Raw genomic sequence first — 26,636 nt, 5'->3', positions numbered from 1 at the left:
TCAGTTTTCGATTGTTTTTTGTTGCTGTTTACAGAGAGGTGTTTTTGACGTACAAACAAATAGCTTAGAGTACCATAATGATGATAATAATAATAATAATAATAATAATAATAATAACAACAAATACAATTATTTAGACCAATCCCAATCTGACAGTCGTACCGCCAAACCCCGCCCTCCCGGTAACCGCCGTTTCAAGCTATTTGTCATTCCACCCTCTTGTTGTATTTCGATGACAGGAATGAGTACTGAGCTAAACGATCAACCTTGATCCAAACTTTCTCACGCAGAACTCATTTGATTTATTGCACTCATGCTTTGATAGGTACTGAATGGAAATGGCGTCTAGAGCAGTGTATTCGGTAAGTGTTTTAGGAGGACATTTTTTGCATGCTTTGACAAAGTATCACATGCTTGCAACACTTGCAGTGTGAATCTTCTCATTAAGCTTCCTGTAATATCTTTCCTAAAGGATACATTAAGCACACTGCACGTCCAGTGCACATGAGTCATTGGTTTTTAAAATGAGAGCCCTATACCACTAGAAAAGGTCCCAACTTTATATTAAATCTGTATTAATTATTGTATGATATTATAATAATGAAATTTATATGTATTGTTCAAGCTACATTAATTGTAATCTATTAATTTTACATTTTAGTTTACATTGTTTACATATAAATGGACATACCTACAAATTATTTGGTAGTAAACTGCATTTTAAAAAGTCATCAAAAAAAAATGAATGAACAGGAATTTTGTAGTGACTACAAATCAAAATGTATTAATCTATAATCTTAATCTATAATCAAAATATAATCTAGATTAATCTTAATCTATAATCAAAATATAATCTCAAATTATATATATATATATATATATATATATATATATATATATATATATATATATATATATATATATATATATATATATTAATAATAATAATAATAATAATAATAATAATAATAATTAATTATTTTATTTTCTCCTTCTAAGTTATGAACAGATTACAGATCTACACACTCTGGGCATCCTGAAAGTTCATTCATATGTATAATTTAGATTTAGTTATTTTTAGTTTACAGTTCATTTGAACAAACATTTATTAATTGAAAGCATTTAAGTACAAGCAAATCAAAAGGTTTTGAAGAACATGAGAAACATAAATACAAATTCAATTAAATGTGATAAATATGAATATTTGTAATATTTTGTCCATTTGTACTGAATATCGGTCCTTGTAATTATATCTTTTCTTCCGTTTTTTTTTATTTTTTTAAGTAATTGTAATGCATTACAGTTAGAGAGCAAAAAAGAACTTAATCCTCATATAAATGATCACCATTGTCTTATCACTTCAAAGAAAACAAAACATGTTTTCTGTCTTTATACAGTCTAGGCACAGGATGCTGAAAAAGTGGGATGATTTTGAAGACATCCTGGAGGAGAGGCGGCGTTCCAGTGATCTGAGATACGCTCTGAGATGTTACACTCCCTCAGTTTATAAAGGACTAGTGCCCTGCAAAGCCAGCATGCTGAAAACCATAGTTCTGCAGTCAGACCACTTGCAGTATGTCATTAAACAGGTACAGAAACAACACGGAGCACCACGATTCCCTCAATGCCATAGTTCATGCAATAACGTATGCTTTTGAAGAGACCATCCTTCAAAGTCATGTTTTTGTTTTGGGTCCACTAGAATAGGTTTTCATTCTTTTATGTCCAAAAAACTCATTATTATTCATGTATGTTACATTGTTGCAGCACCTCTCTTCCCAGTCTGTCAGTAACACACTTTTTCCGAACGCATCGTTAGCCAACTAGTCACAAGTTCCATTATTATCAACATAATTGAACGTTTTGATGTTTCCCAAAACCACAGTTTCAATGAACATTCACAAACTGCATAGAACTTATGTGGTTGGAACTACAGCTCTCAAGCTGTGTTTAGAAGCATCATTTTTTGTTAAATGACACGGACTTACAGAAATAGATCTGCTCTTGGGCACAATACGCAAGCTAACAAATCTTTTATGACATATGAAGGGAACCCGCAATGAATCAAACATCAAATAAAGCAAAATGACATGGACAAAAACAGGGAAGTAGTCATTAGGTGCCATGTTCATTACAGCAGCATATTGGACATCTAATTAGCAGAATTATTGCTCCTCCACCTGTGCGTGATGTCATTATCGAAAATTCCTATATTGTTGAACCAATGTGGTTCAAATGACAGAGGTGCGACCATTTCAAATAAAAATTTGCCCAAGCTTTACTCGCCCTCAAGCCATCCTAGGTGTATATGACTTTCTTCTTCCTCATGAACACAATCAGAGAAATATTAATAAATACCCTGATGCATCTGAGCTTTATAATGGCAGAGAACAGGGTTCACGAGTATGAGCTGAAAAAAGTGCATCTATCCACATCCATCCATCATAAATGCGTACTTCACACAGCTCCTGGGGGTTAATAAAGGCCTTTTAAAGTGAAGTGATGCGTTTGTGTAAAAAAATATCCATATTTAACAAGTTATGAAGTAAAATATCTAGCTTCCGCTAGACCACCTTCCGTATTCAACGTATGAAGAAAGTGTAAAGCTCTTGCAGTTCAAAAAGCTTACACTACGTCCTACGCCTTCCCTATTCAGTTTACGGAAAATACAGATCAAACCCTGGTGTTTTTATGACTACTGAATTTTGTGAATTGTGTGTGTGTAGGTTTCATTAGAATCAGGAGAAAGTAGTGAGTGTGTAACGGAGGAAGCGTCTCTGATTCTGGATGAGATGGCTCACCGCCTGCAGCTCAGCACCATACGTTTCTTCGCCTTTACTCTCAGCAAAGCCTTCAAGAGACTCTTCCGCAGCGTGTGTGTCAATGAGGAGGGCATCCAGAGAGTGAGTGACTCTTTACTGTCCCCAAAATACATGTGTGAAATTCCTGCTAAAACACCTGGCATCTACACTGTGAGCGGACTACTAGGGTCGTCTAATGTTACTGAAACGTGTCGTAATTTATATCATCAGCCTTAATGCTTGAAGTAGAATAAGGTTACAGGGATTGAGGGCTTCAATTTCTTGTGACACTCTCATTAGTATGATGATCTCTTATTTTTCTGTTTAAATGTGCTTATTATCATATGAATAATATTATTTTATAGTTCAGTCCAGCTGATGGCCCCCTATATAGGGTATTATATATAATACAGTATCTCACAAAAGTGAGTACACCCTTCACATTTCAGCAACTGTTTTAGTATACCTTCTCAAGGGACAATACTATAGAAATGAAACTTGTATATATTTTAGAGTAGTCAATGTGCTGCTTGTATAGTAGTACAGATTTACTGCCCTCTACAAATAACTCAACATACAGCCATTATTGTCTAAATAACTGGCAATAAAAGTGAGTACACCCTAAGTGATAACAGCTCTACATCTTTTAACCATGCAAAGCCACTTGTCCTATTCATCATGTTCATGTTTTTGTCTGCTTGATAGGACCATACAAATTTGCATATCTTGTATTAGAGCAGTTAAAATTTGGTGCTTTGAGTACAATCCTCTCATACTGACCTCTGGATGTTCAACATGGCACCTCATGGCAAAGAACTCTCTGAGGATTTGAGAATTAGAATTGTTGGTCTCCACAAAGATGGCCTAGGCTATAAGAAGATCAGTAACACCCTGAAACTGAGTTACAGCAGTGGCCAGGGTCATACAGAGGTTTTCCAAGACGGGTTCTACTCGGAACAGGCCTCGCAAGGGTTGATCAAAGAAGTTGTGTCCTCGTGCTGTGCGTCAGGTGCAGAAGCTGGCTTCAAAAACAGATGCATGAGTGCTGCCAGCATTGCTTTAGAGGTTGCAGAAGTAGAAGGTCAGCTTGTCAGTGCTCAGATCATATGCCGCACACTGCAGCAAGTCGGTTTGCATGGCTGTCGTCCCAGAAAGAAGCGGGCTTCTGAAGCGGGATCACAAGAAAGCCCACAAACAGTTTGCTGAAGACAACCTGTCCAAGAACATGAATTATTGGAACCATGTCCTATGGTCTGATGAGACTAAGATAAACTTGTTTGACTCAGATGGTGTCCAGCATGTGTGGTGACACACTGGTGAGAAGTACCAAAACAATTGTGTCTTGCCTACAGTCAAGGATAGTGGTGATAGCATCATGGTCTGGGGCTGCATGAGTGCTGCTGGTATTGGGGAGCTGCGCTTCATTGAGGGAAACATGGATTCCAACATGTACTGTGACATTCTGAAGCAGAACATGATGCCCTCCCTTCAGAAACTGGGCTGAACGGCATGATAATGACCCCAAACACACCACCAAGATGACAACTGCCTTGCTGAGGAAGCTGAAGATGATGGTGATGGAGTGGCCAAGTATGTCTCCAGACCTGAACACTATTGAGCACCTGTGGGGCATCCTCAAGCAGAAGGTGGAGAAGCGCCATGTGTCTAACATCCAGCAGCTCCGTGATGTCATTATGGAGGTGTGGAAAAGGATCCCAGCAACAACCTGTGCAGCTCTGGTGAATTCTATGCCCAGGAGGATTAAGGCAGTGCTAGATAACAGTGGTGCTCACACAAAATAGTGACACTTTGGACACAGTTTTGACATGTTCACTTAGGGTGTACTCACTATTGTTGCCAGTTATTTAGACAATAATGGCTGTATGTTGAGTTATTTTTAGAGGACAGTAAATCTGTACTACTATACAAGCAGCACATTGACTACTTTAAAGTATATACAATTTTCATTTCTATAGTGTTGTCGCTTGAGAAGATATACTAAAATGGTTGCTGAAATGTGAAGGGTGTACTCATTTTAGTGAAATACTGTGTGTGTGTGTGTGTGTGTGTGTGTATGTGTATATATATATATATATATATATATATATAATAATATATAATATTATTTTACTGGTCAGAATAAATACGATTTATAAGACGTCTCTTATGTAAAGATGCTGAAAATTCAGCTTTACCATCACAGGAATTTTATAATTACATTTTATAATGTATGAAATGGAAAACAGTTAATTTAAATTATAGTTATATTTCACAATATTACAGTTTTGACTGTATTTTTGATCAAATAAATGTAGCCTTGGTGAGCATGAGAGCCTTCATTAAAAACATTAGAGTTTGATGTTAAATAGAGGGTTAGATAGAATTTGATGTCATGATGGATTTGATGACATTTTCTCTCTCCAGCTCCAGCAGGCTGTACAGGAACACCCGGTGGTTCTTCTGCCCAGTCACCGTAGTTACATGGACTTCCTGATGATGTCATATTTACTCTACACATACGACCTTCCACTGCCAGTGATTGCAGCTGGAATGGGTGAGTGTTAACAGGATAATCATAATCAATGATGCAATTGTTTGTACCCTCCAAATCAACATATGTTCAACATAACAGTATCTTCAGTTGTTTGAGGTCACACTGCTACATTGTTCCTGAAAACTATATTTAGTGTCTGAAAACTATATTTAGTGTAGCTGTTATATGAGTTATAAGTAGACACACACTTTCTAAAATTTGAATTTAATCTCATTTGAATTAACTATAAATCACATCTATAATATTTGTGCTGAAATTCAAACTTTCTATGAGCAACAATAATAGTATGCATTTATAAGCATTAAACTTCAGCATGTAACTCATCTGTTTGCTGCTACAGACATGAAGAAGGATACCAAAAAATTGGTTTGTTTAGATGTGGTATTACTTTTCGCTTTTCGAAGTAATTGGACTTACCTGCTATTTTGCCTGCCAGATGATACAACAGAAGAAAAAAAAAAAAAAAAACTTACATTAAAGAAAGGACCAAAATATCTAGTCTAGACAAACACTTTTGAGCCAGTAAGCAACCCCTGAGAAGGCCTTTATTAACCCCCTGGAGTTGCATGGAGTACTTTTACGATGGATGGATGCACTTTTTTTGCTTCAAAATCGGGCTCCCCATTCACTGCCATTTATATAAAGCTTGGAAGAGCCAAGATATTTTTAAATATATCTCCGATTGTGTTTGTCTGAAAGAAGGTCGGATGGCTTGAGAGTAAATCATGGGATATTTTTCATTTTTGGGTGAACTAACCCTTTAAATCATTAGTCAATACACCATCATTCTTTTTTCCAAAACTTGTTTTTGTACTACCCTAATTCACTATGGCAAGCCTGTTATAAGTGTTTATATTTTAGACTGAGCAGGATGCTTTTTGCATGAAATTGCATACTTGCATCACTCGCCCGTGCATGTGTTATCATATCCCTAAAAGAGAAAAAAAAGTTCTCTGGCTACTTTGATGTGTGTATGGTGTGGGAGGGGACTTGGTTAGTTGTCACAACAAGCAAGAAATGTTGAAATGGAGCAGCTAAATCTTGAACATACGGGAAATCACCCGTTTTTAAAAAAAAACACTGAACAGAGGGGAGTCTACTGGCAAAAAGAGAACATGACAGAGCTCATAATAAAACAAGAATCAACATTGCCTTGGCTGGTGGCACCGATAGCTTAGTGGTTAGTGTGCTGACATATGGCGTAAATGCGTTCATGCCGACCCGAGTTCGATTCCCATCTCGAGGTCCTTTGCCGACCCCCCCTCTCCACCCAATGCTTTCCTGTCTGCTCTCTACTGTCGTCTCTGAATAAAGGCACAAAAAGCCCATAAATATAACTTTAAAAAAATGAGTGATTTTCAGAGATCACTGTAAAGCATTTTCTATTGTGAAGGGTCATTTGTTGTAGTGCTGTGCTGGAATTTATTTTCAAGGAAGTACCTTGTCTATTGATGTGTATAGCTACAGTAACATCTTAAGCAAGTCAGCTTGAGATCCTTAACAAAAATAAATAAACTGTAATAATGAAGTATTCAAGAGGCATGTCTCACCAAAAATATCTTGTTCAAAAGTTTTTTTTTTTTAAATTATTATTATTTTTTTTTATGAACACTTTAATTCAGCAAGCATGAATAAATTGATCAAACTTGACAAACATGAAGACATTATGTTAGAAATTATTTCTACTTCAAATAACATTTGTGCACACACATATTACATTTTGTTTTGGTTAAAATGTTTTTGGTTTTGGTCTTAACTTTTTATGCCAGCCTCCCATATAGTCCATAGTCCAGGGGTAGGCAAATTTGGTCCTAGAGAGCCGCTGTCCTGCAGAGTTTAGCTCCAACCCTGAAAAAAACCCTTCAGCTGCCTATAGCCTTAGTAATCCTGAAGAGCTTGATTAGCTTGTTCAGGTGTGTCTGATTAAGGTTGGAGCTAAACTCAGCAGGACAGCAGCTCTCTAGGACCGAACTTGCCTACCCCTGCCATAGTCCATTTGATATGCTTGAGAGGAGTGTTCGGATTTAACAGATTTTTTTTAATTTATTTATTAATTTATTTTGGTTGGCTCTCACAAGTTTTCTTGTTTTCTCAGGAAGTTTTGAGGGGCGACCTTGTCTAAACAGTATCTGGATGATTTGATGTAGTTTCCTTAGAACTGAACAAAAAGTGCCAGTTGGAACATATAAACATTTGATAATCTTTCTATCTTTGCATTTGCTTTACTTGGTCTCTACAGTCATCTATGGTCATTTTTACAGCTGTCCCTCAGATTCATAATCTGAATACAGGCCCTTAATTGTGGCAGTTTAGATACTGTACGAAAACATGGTAGTGAGTTTTTTTTTTTTAAATATCTACTTTGGTAAAATCATGGTATTTTTTGAAGTACCCAGGAGTACTTTAAACACTGTTAAGCTGCGTTCACACTACCAGCGATTTTGTTGCTGCATGTCGCCAGTGGCTGGCGTTGGGGTCGCTAGTGGGCGTTCCCACTACTGGTTGCCTAGTAACGTTTGTGAATGACATTCACAGCTGTTACTCCATGTTGTGTAGACAACGAATCAGTTGTCTTGCCACTACAAACAAACATTTTTGAAGGAAAATTCTAAATAGACATGGAATCAGTACATAAAACAAGAAGTGCTATTTGCCATCATGGCTAATTATTTGCAGCAAGAGGCCAAATGCCGGTCTATATAGGCTCACGAAACCATTCAGCACAGCGAGTACCACCGTATGCACACGGAGGCATATCATAAATTATAGGACAGTTGCTAACCACTAAAATGAGTTTCTCCTTCATCTTGTCTTGCGCTCTCCATTGAAATGAAAGGGATTGTGTTGCTTTGTTGCTGCATGTTGCTTGTAGTGTGAACAGGGCTTAAAAATATAAATCAAATCGGACCATGATACCACAACTTTTTTGTAAAAGAATGCAAACAGCATATTTTATTTTAATTTATATTTTTTTTCTTTGAATGTTTTATTTATCATTAATAAAAATGTAATTAATAAAAAATAAAATAAAAATACAACTGTAATATGCTGTTGGCATTCTTCTATAAAAAGTTTGGATATAATGGTACAATTTGATTAACATTTTCATGTATTATGGTGTTTACAGTAAAATTATTAAAACTAGTAAAACGGTTGATTTCATATTATATTCATTACATGTAGTGTTTAGTAATGTCATGATGTTTCTTGTAGATTTTATGAGCATGAAGTTTGTTGGTGAGATGCTTCGTATGTCTGGAGCGTTTTTCATCCGTCGGTCGTTTGGAGGAGATAAACTTTACTGGGCTGTGTTTTCTGAGTATGTGAAGACGATGCTCAGGGTAAGACCCTTCATCCAAACAACTGAACAAATGAGCAAATCGGGGAATTAGACTGTCCTTAATATAGGATGAAAAACAGGCTTCATATTGCAGTGGATTTAAGGCTTTTCACTAGGACTGCTTCATAATCACGATTATTTTGGTCAATATTGTAATCACGATTATTTAACATGATTTTAAGTGGGCCATATGACCAAAATCTCATATGAGTAATTTATTTAATGAAAGCATATGTTTGCTCGAAATAAGGTCGCTATAACATCTCAATTTTAGGTTCCATCTCAATTCTTGAAACCATTTTCAATACCACAGCAGAATGCTAATGTAAGAAAAAAAGTCCTCAGAAAATTATTGAAAATAAGCGATCAGTCAGTCAAAGTCATTTAGTCAAGAGCAGTGAGTGTCTTTTGTTGTTTGACTAATATTAGACTGCAGCAGGTTTATTAGGCTGCTGTCACTTTAAGACAAAATGCACAGATCCAATTTACTGATACACATTCTATTTTCTTCCAACTGTTTACATTCACTTAAGACATAACCAACTGGGTTTAAGTGAGTACTCGCCAAACTAGGCATTTTGACACATTTTTGCATGTATTTAACTGTTTAGGCACGCACCCAAAGCTCAGCTTACTTTGCTTGTCCACATTCCACTCCATCTCTGAGCGTGTGCACAGAAAGCCACCTGAAGAACAGCGCAAGTTCTCTTTCGCTCTTTAAATAGCTAATTTTAATATGACGCACGTCTCATTTTACGAAAGTCACATTACATGATTTTACTGATTTGCACATTAAGTTTGGGCTTTTAAGGAGGAGCAAAAGTGCACCGCTGGAAAGGAAAGGAATGGGGCACAATAATCATTTTATCTCAATTATTGTATTTTCATAATTGTCAGAAGCCAAAATCTAAATCGAAACACAATTTTGAGTAATCAAACAGCCCTTCTTTTCACACTGCTCTTAACCCTCTTATAAACATGTAATTAGGAAGGCTTTTTACCTTTTGATCAAAACGCAGTTCACACAGGTTGATCCACTGGGATTTTCCCTGTAATAAGTGTACTGTAAGTAGGATATAAGGATCTGCTAAATGACTACTTAATGTACATACCTGCATTCTTGACAGTTTAAAAATTATTAACCTGTTATATGTTGTTTTTTCAGAATGGTTATGCCCCAATTGAGTTCTTCTTGGAAGGAACTAGAAGCAGGACGTGCAAATCTCTTACACCGAAGACGGGTAATTATACATCAACTGTTGATTTTGTAAAATTTTTTATATTTCAAAAGCAGGCTGTCTATGTTGCTGTGACTTTTTTTTGTTTTTTGGTTGTTTAATTTTGATAAAAGCTCTTTGCTGACTTCTGCATGTATTGTGCAGCGTCAAGGCTTTTTTCAGCCTTTTTTATTGCTGCACAAATAATTCAAGGTGACAGGAAACATTTTTTTTGGGTCTGCATTGCTTGTTCACAGGAAGTGAGATGCCAGCTAAATGAAATTTCACAGGATTTTCACAATTGAATCATAGTCCCAGAATGAAATAGCGGCCCTGTCTAATTTATGGCACAGAGGTTCAAAACGACAGCTTGAAACCTGGAAAGCCTGACGGTGGCAGCTCATCAATCAAACGGAACAAAAGCAAATTTAGATGAATGAGAGAAACAAAATGGTCCACCTCTTTGAACACCGTTTTGTGTCAGCTTCATCTCCCACACTCTTTCTTTCTTCTTCTCCCTAAGGGTTGTTGAATATTGTGATGGAGCCTTTTTTTAAAGGAGAGCTATTTGACGTGAACCTGGTTCCTGTCAGCATCAGCTACGAGAGAATTCTGGAAGAAACTCTGTACGCCCGTGAGCTGCTTGGTGTCCCGAAGCCCAAAGAGTCGACCTCAGTACGTGTGGCCTTCTTCTGCACATTATTATTCAATCATTATTTTTAGCAGACATACTGTATAACAACAAAATATGTGCAGCAAGAAATATTCTCTTATTCAGTGTCTTGTTTTTCAGTAAAAAAAAAAAAAAACGTAGTTTGGACAATAAAACAAGCGACAATCAACAACAACACATACTGTACTGTTCAAAAGTTTGGGGTCAGTAAGACTTTTTAATGTTTTTGAACAAGGCTGCATTTATTTGATTTAAAAAAAAAAAAAAATTGTAATAAAAATAAATAAATAAAATAAAAAAAATAAAAATTGTAATATTGTTATTACAGTTTCAAATAACTTTCTTTTTTATTTTAATATATTTTAATTTAAAATTTCATTTATTCCTGTGAAGCTGGATTTTCAGCATCATTACTCCAGTCTTCAGTGTCACATGATCCTTCAGAAATCATTCTAATAAGCTGATTTGCTAATGCTGAAATGTTTGACATTTGACATTTTATTGGAAAGACAGAGCTCAGGGGCCTGTTTTTCGTATGTGAATTACTCAGTGATCTGGATTTTACTGTTGATGATTTGACATGATCCAGGATTGTTAGATTCTTCAAAGCTCATCCTGGAGTTACTGTCATAGCGACAGGCATAAGCTCAAACATTCTCTGGCTTAATTCATGTAAACAGGATTAGATTGCATCTTTTTAAGCAGAGGTGATAGTTAAAGTCTTGACCCTTAAGAAACTTTAATTAAAGCTGTCATGTAACAAATCTGCTTCACAGGTAAAATTAAATGAATTCCTAAGTACAGCATTGAAATAAAAATGCCTGTACACATACGTGATATAATGGAAATAATTGGGAATTATGTAACAAACAATACAAATTTCATTGATCTATTATAACTTTTATGTTGTTTTGTTCACTTGGCTGTTTCCTTATAAAGGTCCAGAAATTTGTGATGTCATTATTTTGCTGTCTTGCCACCAGCCAATCGCTGCATTGCTGATCATGGTTTCGAGTGTCGATATATGTGCCCTTTCCAATGAACACAAAAGCACGTAGTATTATCAGACAACTTAATCCAGATATTTTAATCAAATCCACAAATTTGTTTAAGGAATCTAATTATCCAGAGATTAATTATCACGATTAGATGATCTGGCATCTGTTAAATCATCTCATATGTATTAAGTGATGTACGAAAAACGTATCCCAGAGAGTTAATTGTTCTGTTTTTGTTGACATCCATTTCTCAACTTGTTTCTCTCAGGGTCTGTTGAAGGCCCGACGGATCTTGAGTGAGGACTATGGCAGTATGCATGTGTACTTTGGTCATCCTGTATCTGTGCGCAGTCTGGCGGAGGGAAAAATAAACCGCTCTCAGTACAACCTGCTGCCAAGGTATGACACCTGCAGTTTTGCACTAAAGATCAACATTATTCACACGAAGCAGTCACATATCGGGATTCGACCACCATGTTTTTTCAGTTTTCTGATCCATGTTTAATAATGTCACAGTAAATGATGTTAATTAATAAAAAATAGTTTTCTGTAGTGTAGAACAATCAGAAAAATAGACATTTCTATCTAAAGCAACTTGCAGTGTGAGAAGTGCTTCTTGGGAGTGTTACTGAAAAAAATGTAATAATCAGTGATTGATTTTTTTTTTTTTTTTTTTTTTCATTATTTAAAAAAACATATTAAAATTTTAAAATAGAAAACAGTTGTTTTAAATTGAAATAATATTACACAATATTGCTTTTTTTTTCATTATTTTTGTTCAAATAAATACAAAATATTATTTTTTTTTTAAATCTAACTGACCCCAAACTTTTGGATGGTATTTATATTTATCCATTTACATTCAATATTATCTTTATGTGGAGTAGATTAATACAATGCGTTCCAAATTATTATGCAATTGACATATCAGTAAGATTTCAGTACAATAAACATTCAGATTTTAGTTTTTCTAAGAAAATGTTTGTTTGTTTATTTGTCCATGTCTTTTTAGATAGAGGTTGTTCCACATTATAAAGCAAGTCACAGTTTTCATGTAATATGCAGAGGAAGAAAGAACTTTCTGAAGATGAAAAGCATGAAATGGTGCAATGATGTGCAAAAGGCATGAAAACAACTAATATTTTGTGAAACTGAATTGAGATTATTGAATTATCATAAGATTTGTGAGTGATTTAAGGCACAGCAGAACTCGGTCAGATAAAGGCTTATTAATGAAAGTTCCTATCAAAAAAATGTATTGTATTAAAAGGACAGCTATAAAAAAAAGCCAGTGTTGAGCAGCAAACAGGTATTTGAAGCTGCTGGAGTCTCTGGAGTCTCAAGAAGCTCTCCATGCAGGCTGGCAGTTGTGCGTAAAGATGCATTTTAGACACCACTAACCAAACCTCACAAAGAGAAACATTTACAGTGGGTGTAGAAATACATTTTCAAACAGTTTTATTGCTGTGGTGTTTTTTTGCAGCATGGGATAGTGCATAGTGCATTGTACAATAGTTCATTGTACTATGCACTATCCTCCTTTTTATACCATAGCTGAAAATGGCCAGTTATGAACTCCACATATCTTGCAAAAATCATTTTAATACCCTCCATCTCACTTCCCAGTATTCCAGCCCAAATCATCACCCACCAGCTCCTTGCTGACATCGCAGTCTTGTTGGAACATGGTGGCCATTCACCAACCATCCAGAAATCCATCCATTTAGACCATCCATTGTAGTACGGCATTAGTCAGTGAATAAAACTATTTAAAAAAGAGTCTTCATGTATTTCTACACCCACTGTAAATGTTTCTCTTTGTGAGGTTTGATTTGGAGTGGCTGAAATGCATCTTTACGCACAACTGCCAGCCTGCATGGAGAGCTTCTTGATAGGGCTGCACGATATATCGCATGAGATTGTCACGCGCAATTCATCAATAAAGCCGGTTCCCTGATTACCGTTAAATCTCCATCACCTGCTTTCAAATGCAGCGGCATTTAATAGACAGAGCCGTAGTTCAATGAAAAGCCACGCAATATCGCGTTCATATCGCAGATGAATCGCCTTCGATAATGAACGCGATATTGCAGCCCTACTTCTTGAGACTCCAGAGACACTAGCAGCTTCAAATACCTGTTTGCTGCTCAACACTGGCTTTTTTATAGCTGCCCTTTTAATACAATACATTTTTTTGACAGGAACTTTCCTCAATAATCCTTTATCTGACCGAGTTCTGCTGTGCTCTAAATCGCACACAAATCTTATGATAATTCGATAATCTCCATTCAGTTTCACACAATATTAGTTGTTTTCATGCCTTTTGCACAACATTGCACCATTTCATGCTTTTCATCTTCAAAAAAATCTTTCTTCCTCCCCATATTGCATGAGAACTGTGACTTGCTTAATAATGTGGAACAACCTTTCCATAGATCTGGCAAATTATTTTGTCTGAGATTGATACCAGTTATCTAAAAAGACATGGATAAATAAACGAACAAACATTTTCTTAGAAAAAATAAAATCTGAATGTTTGTAGTACATAAATCTTACTGATTTGTCTCTTGCATAATAATTTGGAACGCAGTGTATTTATCTAATTTATTGCCAATTTATTACTTTTATTTTCTTTAAGTTTAATTGAAGCACCCTGTTCTCTACAAAGAAATATGACTGAAATTCATGACTGAATTTAGTGGGGTTTTTTTTGTTTTTTTACTTCAGGTACATTCCTCAGAAACCCAGCACAGACACTCATGAGTTTCTGAACGACGCCGCATTCCGTCTGGTCCGCATTCAGGAGGAGAACATGGTTCTAAAGCCCTGGGTTCTCATTGCCACACTGCTGCTACAGAACCCTGATGGCCTGGACCTCTCCTCTCTTACAGAGCAGACAGACTGGCTTAGACATCTGGCACTAGCATTTGGAGCTTTCTTGGACTGGCCTGGTAAGAGAAGCACCTAGTCAAAACCTCTAGCTGACCACTTTCTAAGAAAGAACTAATCACTGGATTTGCCAAAGCTATTGTGAGAGGTTCATGGCATGCTTGAAAGTGGTCCAGTGTTTTGAGTCTGAGACATTTAAGGCCCCAATATACTCAAGTTAAACACGAAGTTCTTTTTCGTTCTTCACTTAGGGGCAAAAAGAAGTTGGAAATACCTTTGCAGTGATATTCTGTTAACGAACATGCCGAAGTCACCTACACTGCTGAGAGTGACGTTTAGTGAATATGTAAATATGTGCTGCATGCTTTCCTCTCAATAACAAAATAAACACACAACAAAAATAACGGCCGATAAGAAAGCATCTGATAAAGGCGGCATGAATATGTTTGCACCAGCTCTGCAGTTTAGCTCCAGTCAAGTTACATCACATTTATTTATATAGCACTTATACAATATATTGTTAAAACAAAGTTCAAGCTCAGGGAAGAAGGAGGCAGGAAACGGCAAACGATCAAAATAAACTTTACCACTCTGGGGTCGGCAAACGTGCCGGCGCGTTTTGCTGGATTAGAAGCAAAATCGACTTAAAATACTCTCACTTTATGTCATACAGATAAAAGTAATACATCAGTTGAAACTACAGAATGTCTTCTTTTATTTGTGTGCACTCATAATAACAGCAAAACGGCATGCTTTTGTAAAAAAAAAAAGAAAATAAACAGGGTGCGCTGTCTGCTAAGTCTCTGTGGATTTCTTTCTGAAATGTTTCAAAAACAGTCCAAAACTCAGCGAATAATTTTCGCATATACATAAGAAACATGTCTCTAGAAAGCTTAGAATGTGTAGTTTTAAATTATATGTCAAGTTGAAAGCAAATGTTCTCTCTTTATGTAATCCGTATGAAACCAGTGAGAGGTACATTCTTTCCCATCTGAAATAATTATTTTTTTATGTGCCACAACCATTGCTATTTGTACCTTAATCATCCATGTGATCCTGTAAATGTCCCTGATCGTTCTCAATGTAAACACAATGAACACGATGCAGAGGGCATCGTTTAGTAAGTTGTTCTATTGTTTCACTTTTTTTTTTTTTTTTTGCATTAATATGTACAGATTTTACTAGTTGGGCTTTTTCCAGACTGAGATGTGTGATTGTAACACAGTTTGTAGATATGGGAAGAAGGAGGCGGGAACCGGCGAACCTTCAAACAAACTTTAATATAAAATAAACAAAGAACAAAACTAAAGTAATGCCACACAAACATAATAAAACATCAAATAATATCCAGGCCTGGTCCTCTCTCGTCCTTCACTGTCGTCGCTCCTCCTTTTATGCTTCCGGAGCTCCTCCGTGAGAGACTTAAGGTCGGTGCGCCTTGCAGGCGAAGCTCATTATCTCTCGCGTCACCGACCTCGCTCCGTTCCCTCACAGCTCTTGCCCGCCCTGCTCGCCACATACCCCCGTCGCCCCTCACAGGCTGGGGGGGTACGCCCGAGACAGCACGTCCCCTGCTCCTCCCCTTCATGGCGGATGGTAGCAGGCTCCAGCCCACGACAGACGGCGGCGACTCCTCCGCTCCCTCCTGGACGGCAGCCACCCCACCTCGTCCCAGGAGCACGGCATGGAGCTCTCTGTCCCACCTGTCACAAGGCTCCAGCATCACCGCCTCGGGCAGCCTCTCGCGGTCTTCACTCCCGTGCTGCCCGACCTCCGCAGCACCGCGATCCCCCTCAGCAGCGAGGGCTCTTCGACAGCATGTCCCTCCTTCCTCCCGGGTTTCGGCACCAATGTAACACAGTTCGTAGATACGGGAAGAAGGAGGCGGAAACCGGCGAACGTTCAAACAAACTTTATAATAAACAAAGAACAAAACGAAAGGCGGACGTCTGCCGGCCACACAAACATAATAAAACATCAAATAATATCCAGGCATGGTCCTCTCTCGTCCTTCACTGTCATCGCTCCTCCTTTTATGCTTCCGGAGCTCCTCCGTGAGAGACTCAAGGCCAGTGTGCCTTGCAGGTGAAGCTCATTATCTCTTGCGTCACCGGCGTCGCACCAGTCCCTCACGGCTCTCGCCCGCCCTGCTCGCCACAGTGATATTGTAAATGACTGAACAGCACCACATAAAAAAACAATCACTGTCAGTGTCGATAGCAAGTAGAATTACAACTTTAATTTCTACTAAAAAGCGGCTCTCCAGTGTGTTCATGTTTTTACTCGTCTGACCTTGACCTTCAGAAGAAATTAACCAGAAAAGATTTACATGTCAAAGAAAGCGGAGCCTCAGGGCCACACCTGCCTATTACTGAAACTCCAGAAATAAACTTAATTTGTTCAAAATGATGTCACACCAGTTTGTTCTTTGATTTCGCTTGAAGCATTTCAGTACCTTTAGACTATGTTCACACTACACACAAATCTGATTTGATTTGGACATTTTGCCATTTCTCATGATTATCATTTTGCCTTGTTCCAGTACTAAACTCTCAAGGCCCATGAGATAATATAAGCAGCATTTCATACGTCTTGTGCACATTCATACTGTATATTCTACTGTGTCTGCTGACTTCTCTGCATACAGTAGTGAATATTTTTTTGCTGTTCGGACTTGAACTGATTTAAGTTGTATACAGCTGAAGAAAGATTTTCATGTCATGCATATTAATTGCATGCTAACACTTTACAATAAGTTTTAATTCATTAACAGTACATACAGACCAGTGAAGCACAAACCATGCCCCTTAATTGAAAACCACACCCTGCAGTGATGACTCACATCTATGACTCAAATTCATTGGTCAGCCCTGTCACAGTGCTGATTGGCCACAGAAACCCAAAATACAAAAGGGATGCACAAGTGTGTATACAAAATGAAGTTTGGGTTCAGGAAGATTTTCTTAAAGCCTTAATGTATAATGCATTATAAAGGTATTCATAATGTACATTATAATGCATCTTTTATAAATAATTGTAACCAAAGTTAAAATGCGTTATAACATTTGCAGATTCCTTTTTATATCTGAAATTGGTTGTTTGTCATGTGTTTTAATGCATTATACTTTCTAAAGGCATAACATAAGTATTAAAATATATTATAACTGTGGTTGCAATTACTCAAGAGAGCATACAATGCATTATAATGTGCATTACATACTTTTTATAATGCATTATACATAAGGCTTTAAGTAAAGTGTTAATGGAAAATCTTACATTTATTAATCTTGGTTAATGTTAATTTCTGCATAATATACTAATACATATTTATCATTAGAAGTTGTATAAATGAACATTAGTTATTGCAATATAAACAAACATGAATTGACAATCAACAACAACATATGAAAATTTCACTGAAAAAATGTTCTCTCTGATTATTAACCAAAAGTCCTATATGAAATCATATCCATTATTTTATTACATACAGGTAAACTATTTGTATCATTTAATAAAGATCTCTAACAGCTAGAGTCATATGAAATTGTATCCGATTATAATATATCATGTTCTTCAAATTTTCTCAGTATGGCAAAAATGATCATGAATATCTCCAGGATATGCAGAATCTGCTTAGATAAAGGAAATACGCTCAATGAATAATTAATTGCAGAGAAATCCAATAGCTTAATCGAGCTTACTTGACCTTAATTTGAACAATGCCCAATAATATGATCTCTCTGTCTCTCTCTAGATCACGCGGCCTGCAGTGAAGTCATCAGCTGTAGTTTAGCGCTGCACAGACACCTGTTGATTGTGTCCGCGGGCCACGTTCAGCTGAATGTCACGGAGGCGCTGCAGGTCGACACCACGCCAGAGGAAGCTGTGTTTCACCGAGCCGTCGTTGTGCTCTCTTGTGCCTCCTACAGGAACCAGATCCTGCACGTGTTTCTGAGACCTGCTCTGTTAGCAGTGGCCATGCAGAGCGCCAACTCTAATAGTAAAGGTGTGAGAGAAATATTTTTCATAAACGCTTTTGCTGCTTTTATCCTGGATTAGTATGTTACCAATCACAGAGTAATTTGTATTCTAGATGACATCTACAACTGTTTCAGCTTCCTGAGGAACTTGTTCTCCAATGAATTTATTCTTTGCCCTGGGGACTCTGTTCAGGTTCGAGCACATTCACAAACTGTTTTTTGATTTGTTGCTGAAACTTTGAGTTTGAACATTGAGAATAATTTGATTCTAGGGATTCTAGGGCAAAATAAAAGTCTGTGTTTACGTAATATATATGTGTGTGTTCTGTGTATAATAATTATGTATATATAAATACACACACATACAGGTATAAAGTTTAGAAATATATGCATGTATTATAAATATATATATTTTATATATATTTTATATTACATATAAACATAAATATTTTATATATAAATATAACATTTTTCTTAAATATATACATGAATGTGTATTTATATATACATAATTATTATACACAGAACACACACACATATATATATTACGTAAACACAGACTTTTATTTTGCAAACGATTAATCGCGATTAATCGTTGCAGCCCTAAAACTAAATCGTGGCTGTCTGGTGTGAAACCAATTCAAATCCCATCAAGATTGTCACCTCTAGTCTGAAATTAAAAATCTTTTTATGATATATTATTGTATGTATATGTGTGTGTTTTTGTAGGACTTTGAAGAAGCATGTTATTTGCTCATGAAGCGTGGAGTGTTGCAGGTATTGGAACATGAAATTGTGATGTCAGCGAGCGGTCAGAGCACCCTCGCTTTCCTGTGTGCAGTTCTAGACCCCTTCTTGCAAGGATACCAGGTGACTCCTTACACACAGTGTGCAAATGTACACCACACTTAAAGGGATAGTTCACCCAAAAATGCAAATTTGATGTTTTCCCCCAGGGCATTTCTTCAGTAGAACACAAATGATGATTTTTAACTCCAACCGTTGCAGTCTGTCAGTCGTATAATGCATGTCAATGGGAACAAAATCTATGAGAGTAAAAAAAACATGCACAGACAAATCCAAATTAAACCCTGCGGCTCGTAAATACACTAAACGATCGGTTTGTGCGAGAAACCGAACTGTATTTATATCATTTTTTACCTCTAATACATCACTATGTCCAACTGCGTCTATGGCATCCGGTACGTGAGGTGTGTACGCGCTCTGGCGTAGTTTAAACATGGTGCCTGTAGTACAACAGTTGTTATACAAATGGAAGTAAACCACTAAAAAACATGGTTTTATTGCATCAAAACTTTTATTTTGCTACTTTTTGTAAGGGCAGCTTTAGAAATAAAAAGGACACATACAAAGATCTTGTTCACATACCTCAGTTGGATGTGGAAAAACCATAGGCACAGCTGATGGTTTAAGTCATACGTGATCCTCTCCTGGGTGTGTAAAATCATCAGGGGAAAAATGATCGCTGCAGACCCTCAACAACTTTTTTTGGGCTTAAAAAAATGGTAGTGTTCACTCTCATTATAAAGCTTAGAAAAAAAAAAAACTGGATTTTTTTTAATGTAACTCTGATTGTGTTTGGCTGAAAGGAAAAAGACATAAACACCTATGATGGCTTGAGGGTGAGTAAATTATGCAATAATTTTCATTTTCGTTTGAAATATCCCTTGAAGGTGTTATCACTTAGGACACATTCTTAGGTTCAGAAACTGCTATTGCAAGTCATATTAAGTTTGTCTTTGTGTCTTTGTGCAGGTGGTGTGCCGCTATTTGTATGAGGAGACTAATGAGAACCTGACGGAGAAGGAGTTTATTCCCGCTGTGAGGAACTTTGCACTGAAACTCATATTAGCAGGTAACACAGGATGACAGTGTTTTGGCTTTTTACATATCAGGTCCTGTTTACACTCAGTCTTGACATCCATTGTAGGTTATCTGATTATACATCTCCTGTGCCGTGTATGCTTGTGATTAGATTTTGTAGAGGTGTAATTGTCTCAGACCTCAAAAAGCTGATTTTGCCTGAGGTTACATCTTCTGTTTTCTCTCTGTGTTTGTCATCGTGGCATCAGACCGTCTGAAGTGTTATGAAGCCTTATCCTCAGACCTGCAGAAGAACACTCTAGCAGCTCTTTTGAGGCTCAAAGCCGTGAGGAAGGTCAAAGTGTAAGTCCATCTACATATAGTCTTTAGGGTTGAAAATATTGATTTCTCAATTTTAATTGATTTTCATTTTGATGAATGGATATCGAATACTACTAGTTATAGCATGAAATAAACATGAATGAACATTAGAAGGTACATTGAAAGATACAGTACAGCTTACCAAAATGGATCATGTCTCATGTAATCGCCTAATCAGTGGTTCAACCTCATTGCTTACAAGCTGTTTTTTTGCTGTCTCTCTATGTCACATAACAGCACATTTACCTCAGAAAAATGTATAATTCATTATAAATATTTGGATAAGTTGTACGAATCAGCTTGATGTAGTAGAATTAATATCACAATCAATTAACCTGTTCCTCCAGCTAGCACTCAGTGTTATTTTTGTGGCCACAGAAAATGAACTCTTTCTTACTGTGTACAGTACTACTCAGAGCAGTGTTGCCAAGTCTGCGGTTTTCCCACAAAATTGGACTACTTTTACACTGTTGCCGCAGGTTGTTTTTCATGTCCATGGGTTGAATCGACCCAAAATAACATATTTAGTCCCTGGAATATGGATTTCACCAGGGGAGCTAACCTGAATAACCTGCCAAATATCCAAATTTTACTCCCCGGAACACGTTTTTGACCATGGGACCCCCCCTGAAATGCCATTGGGTTAGTTTTGAGAAGCAATTGGGGCGGGTTTTGTTGTGAAACCCTGGCAAACCTGACTCAAAGCATGTAGCTGTGGTCGCATCGTTGTTTTGCAAGCAGTGACCACAGAATCAACATTCATGTGAATGTGCACAAAAGTTTTATTTGACTGAATCAGGAACACATAACTAGTTTAAACAAACACATAAACAATCACGCATACATGGACAAAATGAAAAGTGAAAGTTAATGAATGAAACCAAAGCAGGGGTCAGTCAGTTAAACCCCCTGAACAAAGCCATCCGTTTCTTAGATTTAAAGCACCTTGGTGACTACAACTTATACTAAAACTCTGTTTAGTTAATCAAATGTACATTATAATTGCCATGCCGTAGCTGTTGAACGAGTGCCCGTGTGTAGTCTTGGACAAAAGCCTTGATTGTTTGATGATAATTCTGACTCAGTTGTTGTTGTGAGAGTCCTCGCTCCCTGGTGGAAAGTTACAACGTGGCTTGTGCAACTTTGTCTGTGGGGTCACGGTAGGACTGGATGTTTCCACTCTTTTCCTACATGAACAACCCAAAGAAGAGGCAGGGTCACTGAGATAGTGGCTTTTAACTTCTGCAGAGGTTATACCTCTTGAGATTGGCTTGTCCAATGAAAAGGGTGTAATTTCTAGCAGGAAACGTTTATTTTTTGGAAGCTGACTTGACAGCTTATTATTAATATAACAATCATAAAATGCATATTATGAGGAGGAGATGTACTCCAATGTGTAGTAAATTAAACAAGGATCATTTTAAATTTTTTTTATAAGGGTACATTATCTAATAATTCTATCATAAGGCATGCATTAAATGTAACCTGTCTGATCTGTCTCAGGGGCCGTTTACACAACACCGTTTTTAACTAAAACAGAAATCTTTTTATGTGTTTTGGCCGTTTATTTACACGAAAACGGTGTTTTGGGGGCCTGAAAAATCCAACTTTTGAAAACAGGTTTCAAAGCGCAAGTTTTCGAAAACAATATCTTTATCGTTTCTGTGTAACCTACAAAAATGGTGAAAATGGTGATGATTGATCATGCGCATGATTATTACGTGTTCAAGTGCGTAGTGTTTCTTTACAAAGTGACATCGCCAACTACTGGACTGGCATGAATAATACAGCGGTTTTAGTTATTTCTGTGGATCTGTGTGAACGGGTATTTTAACAACGTTGTCATCTGTATGCATTGTGATAAACGCAAAGGAAAAACGTTTTAATTTTTAGTACGTCGTTGTCGTGTAAACGTACACTGTCACTAGAAAAGTCATTCAGTAAATATATGCACTATATTACATATTCATTATATATTTTTTTCTTAACATGTCTTTTAATATTTAATATGTCTGAATAAATGTTTGAATAAAACATCTTTTTATGACAGCCACCGTTTAAATGTTTTAAACAATTAGGTATCTAAAGTTAATTTTTTCTTCGAGGAAAAATTGACTGATATATATCCAAATGAATCAAAATCTCATCAAATTGTGAAACTTGTGTCAATGCCCAGCCCTAATAGTCTTTATTTGGTAACACTTAAGGTTCATTAGTTAACATTAATTAACTACATTAATTAACATGAACTAATAATGAACTAAACTTCTACAGCATTTATTAATCTTTGTTAATGTTAATTTCAACATTTTATTAATACATTATTAAAATCAAGATTTGTATTTGTTAACATTAGTTAATGCGCAGTGAACTAACATGAACAAACAATGTACTGCTGTATTTTAACGTTAACAAAGATGAATAAATTCTGTAACAAATGTATTTTTCTTGGTTAGTTCATGTTAGTTAATACATTAAATAATGTTAACAAATGGACCTTGTTGTCAAATGTTACCATTTATTTCATTAGATATGTTATAGGCTTTTGAAATGTTATGGTTTTTTAACTATGAACTTCTAACTCTCTCACAGTGGAGATCAGGTGGTGTTGAAGGTGAACAAGATTGCAGTGAACTCATTGGAGGATACGCTGGGTAAGAGTGATGTCATCAAAATAGCATGCGTTCAAGTATGGCAGTGTTTGGAGTCGCATTGTGATAATGTAAATATTTCTGCAGTATATAGTATGTACAGTGTACTGTGCATAATAAATTGCATGGGATAGTTTAATTTTTTTTGTACAATTAAATAATTTTTTATGTGTATTAAAAATAGTTTAGTCTTTTTTTCTTCAAGCTGAATTTCAAGTGTTTATTTATTGTTTATATTGAGCATGTGAAACTAATATGGTAATACATTTAAATACAACTAAATAGGTAAAATGTAAACAAGTCAATGATATTTATAAATGAAATAATTATAAATAAACTAAACAAAAAGTAAATTGTAGTTAATTTAGAGACTTTCTGGCCCTGCTGCTGAGCAGATATTTTATTGCTTGCTTTTAAAATTCCTCTTTAACTCTTTCCCATTTTAACAAAAATGTAATGACACCTAGAATATTTTGTTGTATGAATATCTGAACATACATTCTATCAAAAGAAAAAACAGAGCCAGCTTAAAAAAAAAAAAATCTATACTGCATTTTTTTTTTCTTATTTCATGAAAACATTTTGAACAAAAAACTTTGAAAATCGTGTTTTTGTCAAGTACTACGTCCAGATTGGATTCAGAATGATTATCAAAACATAGATGGAGCAGTCGGCGCAGACGACCACATAGGCAGCGTGCCGACATGTAGCGCCAATGCGCCTTGGGGCGACCCGAGTTCGAGTCCCGGCTCACGGTCCTTTCCCAATCCCGTCCCCTTCTCTCTTTCCCACTTCTCTTCCTGTCTAATCACTGTCCTATCATAATAAAGGCAAAAACGCCAAAAAAAAAAAAAAAAAAAAAAATTTAAAAACATAGATGGAGCAGATCACTTTCATCAACACCCCCAAAGCTTGCACAGTCCTATACCTCTTCTTGGGTTCGACATTTCAGTTGGTAGCATTAGGCAGTTTAGTTTTATATGCTGTATAATGGTTGATGATAGTGTTAGCGTACATGTGCGTATGCAATGCTATCACTTGTTTCTATATTCTTTCAGAAGATGCATAATAGCGCCCCCTACCATATAACAGTGAAAACATGCACTGTGTCCAAAATCGAATACTTTTCTACTATATAGTAATGCGAAAAACAGTACACATAAAGAAGTATGTCCGAATCCATAGTGTTCATAAAACAGTAGGCAAAAAGTACCTGGGTGACCTACTACTTCCGGCTAGATTCTGAAGTGTGACACTTTACTATCCCATGAGGCCACGGAAGAGGATTTATGAATGAAACAACTGACGTAGGTATGTCACATGACAGTAACTACATGGAGGATGTAGTATGTCTCAATTTCATTCATGCTACCATATAGAACTCACTTTTTCATCAGTTCAAATTCAAATGTAGCTACTCAGACAATATGCGATTTCAGACGCGGTGATAGATTGCTGGAAAATTCTGTCAATGGTGTGGAAAATTTTTTAAGAAGTATTGTTTTAAATTTTCAGTCACAGTTTGTGTTGTTTGTGTGCCTCATTTTACACTGTGTACACCCAGTTCTTGCTGCACCATACTGCCATGACCTCCTGCTTCTCCGTTCGATTTTTCATCTTAACTTGTTTACTTTTCTTTTCTTCTGTCACACAGGAGGTAAAATTCCCAACCAGAAGCCCGTCCTCGCTCGACTGTAGTCATACACGTACATGGAGAGTCTCTGGAGGGCCAAACCAAACTAAACTGCCTTCATTAACATAATGCCAAATTTTGCAAGGTGGCACGGCTTCGCTGACTACAAAGGTTACCTGTCATCTAGCTGTAAAGGGACGTCACGGGTTTGCCATCTGGGACGCCCCTGCTACGCTAGAAGCACTCTTTTTATCTCTCTCCCTCTTCGACAAACTTGACAGCAGGTTGCCGTGTCTGTGATCGGCCTTCGATCTTCACCGTGTCTTTATCAGACAAGTTTTAAACTGCTCTGATGTTGCCAAGCATATGAAGACAGTGACACTTTTGATTTTTTTTTTTTTTTTTTTTCGTTTGAACATCATGTTACTGCCGTTTGCATTCAATTTTAATCCATGTCAGCACTAAAGAGCCTTTGCTTTGATTTGAAACACTGTTAGTGTTTGTTCTCACTGGATTTTTTTTTTTTTTTTTTTTTGAGGGGGTCCGTTACCTTTTTTCGTGACTTGTTTGATTTGAATTATTTTCTTTTGCTCTCTAGATATGGCTGTCTTTTGCTTTTGCAATGGATCAAGGTTTTTATGGATCATGTTACAAAAATAGGTCACTCAAAAGTGTGCTAAAGAAACATTTAAAAGTAAGTGTCTGCTCTCATAAGGGAAACTTTTAGTTAACAGAAAGACTGTTCTAATGAGCCAAATATGGAGACTCTTCATTGCCATAACAGTGTTTATATGCCTCTCGTAAACTAAACGGCTTTTCAGCTCATACAAAATAATAATGCATAGTGAAGCGATGTATTTTTAGACATATCACTGCATTGTTTGCATATTTCACACTGTCTTTCAGTAATTATCATGATAAACTGTACAAAAAAATGTACAGACGATACAGAGGCATGTCGCACTTGACTTCAGGATTGGCGTCAAACTGCTGAATCTCTGCTTGCTCCATTTTGAACACCCCTGTAATGTTTTATTTCAAATTATTACATTTATTTTTCAGAAATAAAGAATTAGGATTAAAGTTGTACTGACCTAGATTACAAAGATAAGCTTTTAATATTTGAAGTTGATGCATGTCAGCTTTGGGTTTCTTGTTTTTTGAATTTTCACACTGCAGCCTAAAACTGAACTATATACATACGTTTAGATGCATGCATGTGCTGCGCACTCTTTCTAGAACAAACAAACAAACATAATTGCCCATTGTGTGGATTTGAAAGGGAATTCAGGTATATTTTCTATCCCATATTTTGGACTGATCATCAGACATTATTTGTCCTTGGTCACTGCGTGGATGATGCAACTATAAAACGTAAAGCCATAGCGTCCATCCAATTCTTGCGATTCTTGCACAGTTAATAGAATTAAGTAAAAAAGCTGAAACCACATTTATGTTTACATTGACAAGCAGCTCTTTACATAATTAGATGAACTCGTTTGTGGATTGAAATGGTATTGACAGAATCTGTAGAAATCACTCCTTTTGACTTTTGGACATTTTGTTTTTCTATCAATATAGATTGTGTGTCTTTCTACTAATGTTAATATTGTGATTGAACAGTGATTGCGTCTGATAAATTTTGAAGAAATGGCACTAAAACTAAAGACTAAATATGCATTAAAGCTAAGCGAA

The 26,636-nt window shown here is 36.5% G+C and overlaps 1 protein-coding gene across 1 annotated transcript; it reads left to right on the top strand.

Annotated features, from left to right (window-relative positions):
* The first annotated feature begins 230 nt into the window (after positions 1-230).
* Positions 231-26,636, top strand: gnpat (glyceronephosphate O-acyltransferase). Its single transcript, XM_067383380.1, has 16 exons — positions 231-362; positions 1,398-1,589; positions 2,727-2,903; positions 5,226-5,355; positions 8,569-8,696; positions 9,861-9,936; positions 10,436-10,587; positions 11,852-11,982; positions 14,311-14,534; positions 18,227-18,478; positions 18,566-18,645; positions 19,182-19,322; positions 20,229-20,328; positions 20,546-20,639; positions 23,250-23,311; positions 24,963-26,636. The coding sequence occupies exons 1-16, from the start codon at positions 333-335 to the stop codon at positions 25,004-25,006; spliced, it is 2,013 nt and encodes a 670-aa protein (XP_067239481.1). The 5' UTR covers positions 231-332; the 3' UTR covers positions 25,007-26,636.

This window comes from Chanodichthys erythropterus, chromosome 4 (assembly GCF_024489055.1).
Source record: "Chanodichthys erythropterus isolate Z2021 chromosome 4, ASM2448905v1, whole genome shotgun sequence".
Classification (NCBI taxonomy): domain Eukaryota; kingdom Metazoa; phylum Chordata; class Actinopteri; order Cypriniformes; family Xenocyprididae; genus Chanodichthys; species Chanodichthys erythropterus.
Note: the sequence above shows the minus strand (reverse complement) of the source record. Positions and strands in the feature narration are given on the sequence as shown.